The 12,768-nt window shown below is 51.4% G+C and overlaps 1 protein-coding gene across 1 annotated transcript in view; it reads right to left on the bottom strand.

Annotated features, from left to right (window-relative positions):
• The window catches only part of LOC146858828 (uncharacterized), a 1,229,505-nt gene that overhangs the window by 1,002,844 nt on the left and 213,893 nt on the right, over positions 1-12,768 (bottom strand). Inside the window, exon 7 of the mRNA XM_085647127.1 lies at positions 563-1,575. Within this exon, the coding sequence (XP_085503253.1) occupies positions 563-1,575 (1,013 nt within the window). The remainder of the gene's footprint in view (positions 1-562; positions 1,576-12,768) is intronic.

Raw genomic sequence — 12,768 nt, 5'->3', positions numbered from 1 at the left:
AACAGCTGCGTAGGAAAAGCCCGGGATTGCAATCTATGGTGGTCCTTGGCCAGAAGGTGGGTCTCCTGTAGGAGGCAAATGTCTGCTTTCGTGTGTTCCAAATAGCTAAGGATTGCTCTTCGTTTGACGGGGTTATTCAATCCCCACACATTTAGCGTAAGGACTTTAAGAGGGGTGTGTGGCATCTAGGAACCAGAAACAGAGCCAACGGCGATGTAGGCTGCTGGCCATTTGAAACATATGGGAGCGACGCCCCTGACTATCAAATCGGTTGTGTGATAACTTTGAAGTGCAATAGAGAACGGTGGACGAGGGAATCCCTACCCAAAACCAACCCCCTAACTCCCCTTGTAAACAACTGGGCCAGCGATGAAATCCACTGGTAAAAGCAAACAAAAAAAATCAATATCCAAAGGAATTGTCCGTCTCCTTGGGTATACCAGGAGAGCGTCCGTGTGGGGACCATAATGTGACCAAGGGGGAGAGACTCGGCTCCTCCCGCCGTCCACCGGGAAGTCCTGGACCAGTTGCGGCAGAATATGCGTGTCAACCGCTCACTCGCCACCTGGACCCGCCCCGGCCAGGGCGTCCGTCGCGGAGGCCAATGCATCCCGTTGGCTCTTCGCAATGTCAGTTTTGTTGGGCTTCCAGGCTCGTTGGCGCCCACCCCGGCGCCGCCACCCCGATGCAGAGGGCTCGGGTCCGGAGCCCGTGCTGTGAGAGTCGTCATCTTCGCCCGGCAGCGGGAGGTCCAGCAACCTGCAGGATTCAGAGAGTGAGCGTAGCTGGTGTAGGTTGCCGGCTAGTCTAAAGATGAGGTGAAAGGGGTGACCCCACGAGTATGGAATACCCCGCTGCCGAAGATGCTCAGTCACTGGGTGGAATTGCCGGCGGCGTTGTAGGGTAATCAGGGCCAGGTCTCGATATAGCACCGGTGAGTGCCCCTGGTAGGAGATAGGATGGAGGGTTCTTGCCTTCATGAGGATCGCCTCTTTGGTTTTGAAGTCTGAAACACACACCAGTATGTCTGCTGGAGGGGCGTTGGGCCCCCGAGGCGGGCCAACTCTGTGCGCCCTGTCTAAGACGATCTCAGTGCCCTCTGGAGCGGCCAGGATATGACGGAATAGGCCCGTGGCGAATTCAAAGAGGTCTTTGGTGTCGTCCAATGTCTTCACTCCCCGGATACGGATGTTATGTCTGCGGGATCTGTTTTCCAAATCCTCCATGTGAGTTTGGACATCCAGCTGCTGGTCCTGCAGGCGGAGAATAGCCTGTTGGAGTGTAGTGATGTCCGACACCGTGGCATCGCTCTTTTCCTCCAGGATCGCGACTCGGTCCCCAACGTAGTCGACATCTCGGCGGATCTCCTTTATCTCAGCCGTAAGGTCAGCCTTCACCGTCTGAAGGTCTGCCCTGAGAGTTTGAAAGAGGGTTTCCATGTATGCTTTGGTGATCGGCTCTTCCCCGTTGCTGGGAGGATGCTGAGGAGTCGCCATCGTGGGGGTCCCGCCTGCAGGGCTGGAGGCAGAGTGAGCGCGCCCAAAGATGTCCTTCAGTGGTTTCTGCTTTCGCCCCCTAGATGAGGGCATAGTCATGAGGTCACCACTAGATATCCCGCACTAGGAGGCACGTCAGGCCCGGTGCAGTTGTCGAGGGACGCCAGGAATTGAGCCCCAGCCGTGCAAAGTGAGAGACTTGATCCGTCTCCAGGCTACTACTTCCCACTACCAAACAGGGCTATGACGAAGGCCTCGTGGGGGCGCCTATCAGTGCGCCGCACCGTCCCGTCAAGTTTGTAGTGTATAGGGGGCCATGCACACCTAGGGGTCAATGTCCAGCTGCTACAGTCCCTCTACCCCCCAAGAGGTCCTCCTCCGGTCCTTCTCTCGGCCTCCTTGCAATCCTCTCTAGGCGGATGTAGGCCTTGTCGCCCTTCTGGCCGGCGATCCCCTGCTCCGCAGAATCAAGGGTGACCCCCCGGATCCTCCCCAGCCGATGCACCGGAGGACCGAGCCCTCCCAGTCCCCCGGCGAGTGTGGGTGTCCCCTACCTGGTTCTGGCTGCCACGCACCACTGTCCCAGCGCCACCGGGACCAGCCAGGCCACGCGATGGGCCGCTCCTCAATGCCAGGCCGGGGATCCGATCGGGCCTCAGCCCCGCGTGACGGAGGAGCAGCCGGGCAGGACGTGTCCACAGTTCGGCCCCACGGCTCACCCCTCCGCCCCATCCAAGAGGCGGCTGAGATCGCCTCCACCGCCGGGCGCCGGTGCCCTCCGGAAATCAGCAGGAGGTCGTCTGTGTGGGCGCAGATGTGTGGGGAGGGCGACCCACTCCGGGCTCCCCCAGTGCGATGTCCCGCTTCTCCCTTGGACGGCCACAGGGGGAGGCCTCCCGCGCCGGCTCAGGCTCCGCCAACTCGGGGAAAGCGCCGCGGCTCACCTCGCTGCCCCGATATAGTAGGCGGGCTGGGTCTCCACCACTGCTGGGCCCTGGAGCGCTCTGGGGATCAGTAGAAGGCCGTCCGTGGATGCGTAGATGGGTGGGGAGGGCCACCTAGTCCGGGCCCCCCCAGCGCAATGTCCTGCTTGCCCCGGGGCCCTGCTCAGTCTGTTCCTCAGGGCGATCCCAGAGGGCGGCCTCCTGCGCCGGTTCCGCTCCTAGTCCGCTGAGCCCCAGGACATAGGCCGCCTCGTGGCCTCCGGCGGGTCCCAGGAGTCTCGCGGCCGGCCCGCCTCGCTCTACCTCCTCTGTCGCCGCAGCCCCAAGGCACCCGGGCTCGCTCTCTGCACCGGACGGAAGGTCCCTGGACAGAGGCCGGGATGGAAGATGCTGGCCTCGACGGCCCCCGCCCGGGGCCGCCGCTCCGCTGAAGCCTCTGTAGAAGCGCCCGTCGGCGCAGGCCTGGCCTCCTCCCCACCAACCAGCACCCTGTGCCCTCCTCCCCACCAACCAGCACCCGGCCGCACAGAGCGGTCGATCGTCGCCGAGCTCCACCGCGGTCCGTTCAGCCTCTCCCAGGGCGGTCTGCGCCAACGCCAACGGCCATTCGTAGGTCCCACAGAAGCTGTACAAGGCAAATTTCGGTGGACGGCGGGCAGGAGCTTTAGCAAACGCGTCCTACCTCGCCGCCATCTTGGCCACCTTTCGTTCTTTTTTAGAGGGGCGATCTTTCCAGGTCTTCGTCCCACCTTACTATTCGCGAGAATTTTCCCTGCAACAGGGGGTGCCACAGGGCTCAATACTGAGCCCCTTACTTTTTAACATTTATGTTCGAACCCTTGCGTTGGTGGCTAAAAGAAGAGGGCTGTCACTGGTGTTGTATGCTGACGACACCCAATTGGTGATTGCCTTCTCGAAGAAATGTGGTCTCAACCTTGAAAAATGTAAAGAGGACTTGCTAGCGGTTGCGGATTGGATGGCTTCGAACTGCTTGCAGTTGAATGCCGGCAAGTCAGAGGTTTTGCTGTTCGGGAAGGATCGGGACATGTGGTCCGAGCAGTGTTGGCCGGATCGTCTCAAACAGGCTCCTGCACCTAAAGAGGCAGTAAAGAACCTTGGAGTGTGGATTGACAATGGTCTTACCTTTGACACTCAATCGAAAGTGGTGGCAGGGATCTGTTTTGGGCTCTTGCGAGGTTTTAAACCATCTACTGGGTTTTTTCCCTCCTAAAGAGCGCCAAACCATTGTCCAGGTGACGATTTTATCTAGACTGGACTATGGTAATTCTCTCTATCTTGGTGCTAATAAGACCAGTATTAGGCGCCTGCAGAGAATACAGAATGCAGCGGCACGCATTCTTGTGGCACTCCCGAAATCTTGCTCTGTATCTCATGTTTTGTCTAAATTACATTGGCTACCTGTTGAGAAACGAATTCAGTTTAAAACACTTTGTGTGTCTCACAGGATTCTGACGCAACAAGCAACTTTGGGGCTGGCTAACTTGCTAGCGTTCTATGTGCCGCAGTGCACCTTAAGGTCTGCTGACCAAGCTTTGGTCTGTATTCCTCGAGATTTAAGAGCTTGAGCCGGAGGACGCTCTTTTTGCAGTCTTGCAGCAAAACTATGGAATTCGCTCCCAGTCTCTATCAGAGAGATACAGAATCATTTTGCTTTTCGTAAAGCCATAAAGACCTGGCTCTTCCCGGCGTAACCTTTCTTTTTTCCCCTCTATGCTCACTCTCAAGGTCTTTGGTGGCGCTGGGACGTCCCGTCGCTGGGGCAGCCATGCGCATTACAAATCCGACTATAAAATAAATAAATAAATAAATCAATTTAGGGCAGTGGTGTTCGGGCAGTGTAGGGGGTGTTTGCTGGGGAGGTGTGTCAGGGTTTAGGGCAGTGGTGTTCGGGCAGTGTAGGGGGTCTTGCTGGGGCTGGTGTTTCAGGGTTTAGGGCAGTGGATGTTCGGGCAGTGTAGGGGGTCGTGCTGGGGCTGGTGTTTCAGGGTTTAGGGCAGTGCAGTGGTGTTCGGGCAGTGTAGGGGGTCGTGCTGGGGCTGGTGTTCAGGGTTTAGGGCAGTGCAGTGGTGTTCGGGCAGTGTAGGGGGTCGTGCTGGGGCTAGTGTTTCAGGGATTAGGGCAGTGCAGTGGTGTTCGGGCAGTGTAGGGGGACGTGCAGGGGTAGTGTTTCAGGATTTAGGGCAGAGCAGTGGGGTTCGGGCAGTGTAGGGGTCATGCTGGGGGTAGTGTTTTAGGGTTTAGGGCAGTGCAGTGGTGTTCGGGCAGTGTAGGGGGTCATGCAGGGGGGGTGTTTCAGGGTTTAGGGCAGTGGTGTTCAGGCAGTGTAGAGGGTCGTGCTGGGGCTGGTGTTTCAGGGTTTAGGGCAGTGCAGTGGTGTTCGGGCAGTGTAGGGGGTCGTGCTGGGGCTGGTGTTTCAGGGTTTAGGGCAGTGCAGCGGTGTTCGGGCACTGTAGGGGGTTGTGCTGGGGCTGGTGTTTCAGGGTTTAGGGCAGTGCAGTGGTGATTGGGCAGTGTAGGGGGTCTTGCTGGGGGTGGTGTTTCAGGGTTTAGGGCAGTGGTGTTCGGGCAGTGTAGGGGGTCTTTCTGGGGGTGGTGTTTCAGGGTTTAGGGCAGTGCAGTGGTGTTCGGGCAGTGTAGGGGGTCTTGCTGGGGGTGGTGTTTCAGGGTTTAGGGTAGTGCAGTGGTGTTCGGGCAGTGTAGGGGGTCATGCTGGGGGTGGTGTTTCAGGGTTTAGGGCAGTGCAGTGGTGTTCGGGCAGTGTAGGTGGTCGTGCTGGGGCTGGTGTTTCAGGGTTTAGGGCAGTGCAGTGGTGTTTGGACAGTGTGGGGGGTCCTGCTGGGGGTGGTGTTTTAGGGGTTAGGGCAGTGGTGTTTGGGCAGTGTAGGGGGTCTTTCTGGGGGTGGTGTTTCAGGGTTTAGGGCAGTGCAGTGGTGTTCGGACAGTGTAGGGGGTCGTGCTGAGAGTGGTGTTTCAGGGTTTAGGGCAGTGCAGTGGTGTTCGGGCAGTGTAGGGGGTCGTGCTGGGGGTGGTGTTTCAGGGTTTAGGGCAGTGCAGTGCTGTTCGGGCAGTGTAGGGGGACGTGCTGGGGTAGTGTTTTAAGGTTTAGGGCAGTGCAGTGGTGTTTATTTAGTGTGCAGCACATGCCCTGCATTGCTTGGCTTGCGAGACCTAAAAAGCATTGCACCAAGATGGCTGCCAACACTTCCAGGATTGAAGTGTTGGCAGCCAATTAGAGCGAAGCTCGTGCTTGTGTAGTTAGGTCCTGCCCAGGTATATAAAGATTTTTTTCCTTTAATATCTCGAAAACTACTGAACCGATTTACACCATTTACGAACCAAGGGCTACCTTTTTGCCAAATTTGGTGTAATTCCGTTCAGCAGTTCGGGCTGTAGTCGTGTCTAAAGTTTCCTATGGGAAATAACATGGAGAAAAAGTGTTTTGGGACCCCTCTTTTTTCTCGGCCCCCGCTTGGCGAGAAACCCCGAGACTTTCAGGATAGCAGCTGACTGGAGCCGGACCAACGTTTTGAAAATTTCACGAAGATTCGTCAACCGGCGCCAAAGTTATTGGGAAAAGAAAAAACGCTTTTTGAATAGAAACAAAGTCCTAATATAACTACACACTGGCAACCGCCAGTAGGTAATATATATATATGTATATATTTAAATATATATATATTTTTTTTGTTTTTAACTTGTTCAGGACATAGAGACCCCATGTCCTGTAATGGCAGCGGCAACATTTATCTTCCAGTTGCGGTCATTCAATTAGATTTTTCAGTCCAGCAGGTTCAGTACCATTCCCACGGGACCAAAAAGGCTGTTGAAAGAAAAAGCTCTCCTGGCCAATCAGAAAGCCATATTTTTAAAATTTACAATCCCACAGGACTCCAGTGGGACCAGCAGTCCAGATATATCTATTTCTATAACCATTTTATGACCATCTCGAGTACCTCTTTAAACAGATAATATTCAAAAACAGCTGAATAGATTTACACCACAACACAAAAAGCACTTCTAAGTAAAGTTATAACTTTCTGCTAAATTTGATGTAATTCCATTAAGGTATTTATTTGTGTTTCGCCTCCCAAAATGTCCTATGGGAATTAACATATAAAAATTACGTTTTACTTTCCAGGAAGGAGTGGAGTTGGGTGAACTATTTTTTACGTAAAGCTTTGGGGAGATTTGTCAGACGGCGCCAAAGTTCATAGCAAAACCAAAAACACGCTTCCTATGGAAACTCTCTCTCGATCCATAAATATGTGCATATATACGTGTCATCCTACCATCATTACTTATATAAAAGAAAAATTCAGCACAAAGTGGTGTCCGTGTCTCCATAACCTGCTCTGCAAGCTCGGTGGGGATTATATATATATATATATATTACCTTCTGGGGGACGCAAGTAGGTAGTTATAGTTGGGACCTATTTTCCATAGGAAATCTGCAACATTCTATTCCCAATAAGTCTGGCGCCGGTTGACGAATCTTCGCGAAATTTTCCAAACTTTTGGCCAGCTCCGGTCCGCTCCTATCCTGAAAGTTTCGTGTTGATTCGTCAAGCAGGGGCCGAGAAAAAAGGGGGGTCCCAAAACGCGTTTTCCCCATGCAATTTCCCATAGGACCTGTTGACGCAGCTACAGCCCGAACTGCTAAACGGAATTACACCAAATTTGGCAAAGAGGTAGTCCTCAGTTCAGACTCGTGCCTTTTGCATAAATGGTGTAAATCTGTTTAGTAGTTCCTCAGAAAATTAGACTAAAAAAGATAGATATATCTACGGCCTCGGAGGATCCGCGCACCCTAAGCGCACCCTCCCCGAACCAAGCGCGCACCCTCCCGATCACGCGCTGAATGCTAATTGGCTGTAAAGTGTCTGTCTACATTCGAAACCAGGAACTGTTGTCAGCCATTTTGTGCCTCGGTAGAAGCGAGGCTGATTAAGTAAGGGAAATAAGTGTGTGAAAGATGTAAAGGGGGCAGGGTAGAAATACTCTGACCCTCTAGTGTTTTAATCGGCAAAATGCGCGCAGGGTGCGCGGTTCCTAACGCGTTGGATGCACGTATCCCAAAAAACATGGAAAAAATAAATAAAGTTTTGAAAACATAGTTTAAAAATTATTTAAATAAATATAAAAATATATTTTAAAACATTAACAGTTTTTTTTAAACCCAATAAAAACAAATAATATTTTTTAATTTTTAAAAGAATTAATTGAAAAAATTAGTTAAAAAAAGGTGATAAAAAAGTATTTAAAAAAACATAATTAAAGGAATTGACACACTGAAATTGAAAAATTTAGAAATTCAATGAAAATCATTAAACATCATAGCTTTAGAGATAAATTATAGATAGGAATTAGCATTTAAAAAACCAATGTCAATGAGTCAATGAGTGGGTATGTAGTTATTGGTATTGTAGTATCTATGGTTTAGAGAATGGCCGTCTGAAATTTTGAGTCGGTGTATCAAAGATTATATTAGGGTGTGAGAAGATGCACTAATTTATTACATGGATGACGTCATCAGTGATGTCATCAGTGATGTCATTTGAGATGTCATCAGTGATGTCATCAGTGATGTCACTGACCATGTCATGAGTGATGTAATATGTGACGTCATCAGCAGTGTATTGCGGGGGCGCGCGAGTTATAGTTAGCTGAACTAACTATAACGGGGGAATTTCTAGGGTTTTGTACGAGGGAAATGTCCAGCTAACTAGAACACCCCTGAAACTTATGGTTTTTTCAGTGAATTTCTAAGATTTTTTAAATGCCAATTCCTAACCATAACGTGCATGAAACCTATGGTTTCTTCAGTGAATATATATATATATATACATATATATATATATCTCTCCCCACGTCGGTTCCGTTTCACCAGGATTCCTCAGCGCTCACCATGGGTGCGGTTCCCTGCGGCAGAACCACGCCGCTTCAATATTTCACCATATTCCTTTTGCAAAGAAAAAACGGGACACACTCCTGAAGTTAGCACAGCTTCCGTTATTTAATTTTCACAGGTCAAAAACGTGATGATCTACGCGTTTCGGTATCACTGATCGTGAGCAAGGTATCAGTGATACCGAAACGCGTAGGTCATCACGCTTTTGACCTGTGAAAATTAAATAACGGAAGCTGTGCTAACTTCAGGAGTGCGTCCCGTTTTTTCTCTGCAAATGGAATATGGTGAAATATATATATAGCTATGTGTGTGTGTGTGCCTTCCGAATGAATGTTCACAAGTTGTTTTAAAGGTCCTAGCTCAAATTTCACAGAAAAGAGGTCTAACTGTGAACTAAAATACACAGTATACATCATATGGGTACAGAGTCATCGTGCATACGGACATAAAAATCACAGATACAGCTCGTATAACAGAAGGAAGCAACATGTCAAATAACGTGACATCATTTGCGTAAGTACCCTATGTGGGGGGTGGGGGGAGAGAGAGGAAGAAAGTATACTCCCAGCTGTACACTGCGGGGAGCCCGACAGTGTGTGTGCAGGGTCAGAGCACATTTGGTGGAGAGTAACACCAACGGTATTGGCATGGGAGAGTGGGCATGGGCTACTGAGATCTCTTTCTCCTGTGAGTGTAGTCCGGAGAAGGGCATTTTCCAGTAAGTCTCAATGATCTGCTTCAAGGTGGGCGCATATCATTCTTAGCTTCAATGTTTGTAATATATATGTCCCAATTCCCACCCCCCCACACTTGCCAGTCCTCTAGCACACAGAGAATGCAAAACACTTGCCTCTGCTAGAGCCCAAAGTAACAGTGCAGTCAATCTTCTGCCAGTATTTGGGGTTGCAGGCACCTTCCACTGCATTGCAATATGCCGTTTAAAAAGAACGAATGGTAAGTCAATGAAGCGATGTAGATGTTGATCACCCTTATTTCTGGTGTGAAGGCCAAGGAGGCAAGATTCCAGGGTGGGAACCAGTGCGTGTCCCAACATTTCAGACACTGTAGCCGTAACTTCGGCCCAAAGGCACCTCGTTCCATCGGGTCCTGGCTTTGGTGATATCCGCCAGATTACTGGACAATAGGGCCCCATAGAGAATCGAGATGGCATGGCATGCCCCATCCTGTGTAAGTAGTACCTGAAGAAGTGGTGAGTGGGACCGTTCCGCCTCCCCAGTGCCCCATGTTACTCTCACAACATGTTTGATGGCCTGGTATGTTAAGAAGTGCCCTGCTGATATGTAATACATGTCCTTAAGGGCCTCGAAGAACATCAGGATGCCGTCTTGGTAAAGGTCACCCATTGCGGCATTCCCCACAGTCCTCTATGGTATCAGGTCGTGTGTGTCAGCCAATCCCTGTATGCCTGGCAAGTGGTTCATTACGATCGAGGGTGAGTAGGGCACAGCACGCTGATGACCTTGTACGAACCATTGCCAGCATGCCCTTGCTGCCATCATTAAGCTCGAGACCTTTTGGGGTGGGCTAGCAGAGTTTGAGAACCAAGTGTATATGCTCACCGTGCCAAGTGGAAAGTGGACAGTGGTGCGCTTAGCGGTGGGGTGGGTGTCCAGCCAACACAGAGGTCCTTGCAACTGTGCTCCCGCGTAGTACAAATTGAAATCAGGAGCACCCATTCCCCCTTCAAGAAGTGGGCGCTGTGCTATGGACAGTGCCACCTGCCGGCGTCCATTGTCCCATATCAGATGCGAGAGAAGACTATTTAACTCCTTGAAGAATCATTTCAGGAGGACTATTAGCAAGGCGGCAAAGAAATACAGTTGGCGGGGGAAGATTAACATTTTAACAATCAACACTTTTCCCATCAGGGATAAAGGGCGTGAACACCAAAAGGGGAGCGAACCACGTAACGAGCGCACTGCTCTCTCTATATTGCCTTTCTCCAGTGCTTGGTTAGTGTGGCCAATCTGGATGCCAAGATATTTAAAAGTATCATAACACCACTGAAGGCGTTTCTCCGGAGAAGTGTCTCCATGAGGTCCCGGAGTGGGCGTTAGAGGGAATAAACAGGATTTGGTCCAGTTGACCCTGAGGCTGGACAAGCTCATCAGACAGGCGCATTAAGCTTAGCAGTTTGGTGCCGACGTCATGCAAATATACGTGTGCATCGTCTGTGCAAAGAGATATAATATGATTGATGTCGAGCTCTGGGATTGCCCAGTACCGTGCCCACCGCCGCAAGTGGCAAACCAGTGGCTCCATCGCAACCCCGAATAGCAATGGGGATAGCGGATAGCCCTGCCTTGTGCCTCTTATAATGGGAAAGCTGTCTGATATCCGTTGCCCTGTCCGTACCCTGGCCATTGGTTTTGAGTATAAGGTACGTATCCATCCCAGGAACCCCTCCTCGAAACCCATGTGGTGCAACATGGACAACAAGATGTCCTAACACAAGGTGTCAAAGGCCTTCTCAACATTGAGAGATACTGCAATCCTGCTATGCGCCTCTGGGTGTGTAGCTTGGATTTGCCGTAAAAAAACGACAGATATTAAGAAAGGTGCTACAACTTGGTATAAAGCCAGATTGATCCTCAGGGACCAGGGTACTGATCACCAGGAGCAACCTACTAGCGAGAACTTTGCAGTCAAGATATAAGAGGGACAGTGGGTGGTAGGACCGGACATACAAGGGTTCTCGCCTCAGTTTGGGAAGAACAACTAATAGAGCTTCACGTTGTGAGTCCGTCAACTGACCGCTGGAGTGGGCCTTGTTGAGCACATCAGGAGGGACTGAGCGAGGTGTGCAGAGAATGTGTCATAATACTGTACGGGCAGCCATTGGTGCCTGGGGTTTTGTTTCTGGCTATTTGGCTAATAGCCATCTTGATTTTTCCAACTGAAGAGGTTCATCCAGGTCCGCCTTCTGGTGTGGAGACCAGCTGGGCAGTGAGATTCCAAACAAAAAAATGTAAGAGGGCAAGGTTGGGGGGAGTCACATCCCTGTAGAGCAAACAGTAATAATCGAGGAATGTGTCATTAATGTTGGCCTGTGTTGTGGCCATTGAGCCATTGATGCGTTGTATGGCACCAACCGGTGCTTGTTGTTGGTTTTCCTTAACCAACCATGCTAGAATCATACCTGAGCAGTCACCTTCTGCATGTTGCTTGGTGATCCAATATTTATAATCAGTCTTGCTCAGTCTCGTCTCCATTTCCCTACAGCGTGCGTCCAGGTACCGGAGGCGTTCAAACCCTGCGCCCTGAGCTGCTAACGCTTTTATCATCAGTCGTAGTTCTGCTTCCAGGGCCAGACTAGGAACCCAAAGCAGTCCTGGCAATTTTGTCTGACCAGCCATCAGGGGAAGGGGACTGCAAGTTTAAAGTACTGCTGCTTTTTTTACTGGGGGTTGACATTGTAGCATAGCTGTAAAACCAGTCCCCAGTAACACAACCGGCCCCCACCACTGTAAAAACCGGCCCCCACACTTCCAGCCTCCCGGGAAAACGACAGATGCCTACGACAGCTAGTACGGCCCTGTCCGCTTCTATTGTTTTTAGGTCACCATGCAGTGTGCGCCAGAACCCCCGCACTACCACCTTGTGTGGGGTAGAGCCCTTGCCAGAGCCTAATTAGGCCTCAGGACCCCATCCTCTGAGGCAGAAATGCTTTTAAAACAGGAGGGGAGACCCTGCACTCCCTTCCCAAGCCTTAAAAGGCCCCAAGGACTTTATCTGTCGGGGCCAACTAATTACTGAAGGGAGGGGGTTGCGTGGCCCCTCTCCCTAAGCCTAATTGGGCCGTGGGGACCCCATCTCAGGGGCAGAAATGTAAATAAAAGGGAAGGGGGCATGCAGCACCCACTCCCCAAGCCTAAAAAAGAGCCCAAGGACACCATCCCCTAGGGCTGTCACACTGGACCCTCAAAAGACCACAGGGACCCCATCCCCCTGTGTTGGCTCAGTGCCTAAGGTAGAGGTGTGGCGCAGCGGCCAGAGCAGCTGACTTCGTAACTCGGGGCTCACAGTTTGATTCCCGGCGCAGGCGGCAGCCAGCTCAGCTCAACACCGTGTGACTCTGGGCAATAGCTCACTTCATCTCCCCGACGGCCCCCAGCGCCTTGATACCCTGAGGGGTGATATGCTCACACTTTACACCTTTGGAATTTAGTGCCTGTGTCCCAGGGAGCCCAATCCTGAAGCACAGTATTATGAAGACCTGTAATTTAGAGAGACCCTGGGGGATGGGGTCTCCAGGGCCACAAAAGACTCAGGAAGGGGGTCACGAGGTCCCCACCCCTTTTTAATGGATTTCAGCCCGAGGATGAGGTCCCTGGGGTCTATTATGGTTTGAGAAGGGAGGCTGCATGCCCCCCTCCTA

The sequence above is a fragment of the Triturus cristatus genome, chromosome 3_2 (genome assembly GCF_964204655.1).
Source record: "Triturus cristatus chromosome 3_2, aTriCri1.1, whole genome shotgun sequence".
NCBI lineage: Eukaryota > Metazoa > Chordata > Amphibia > Caudata > Salamandridae > Triturus > Triturus cristatus.
Note: the sequence above shows the minus strand (reverse complement) of the source record. Positions and strands in the feature narration are given on the sequence as shown.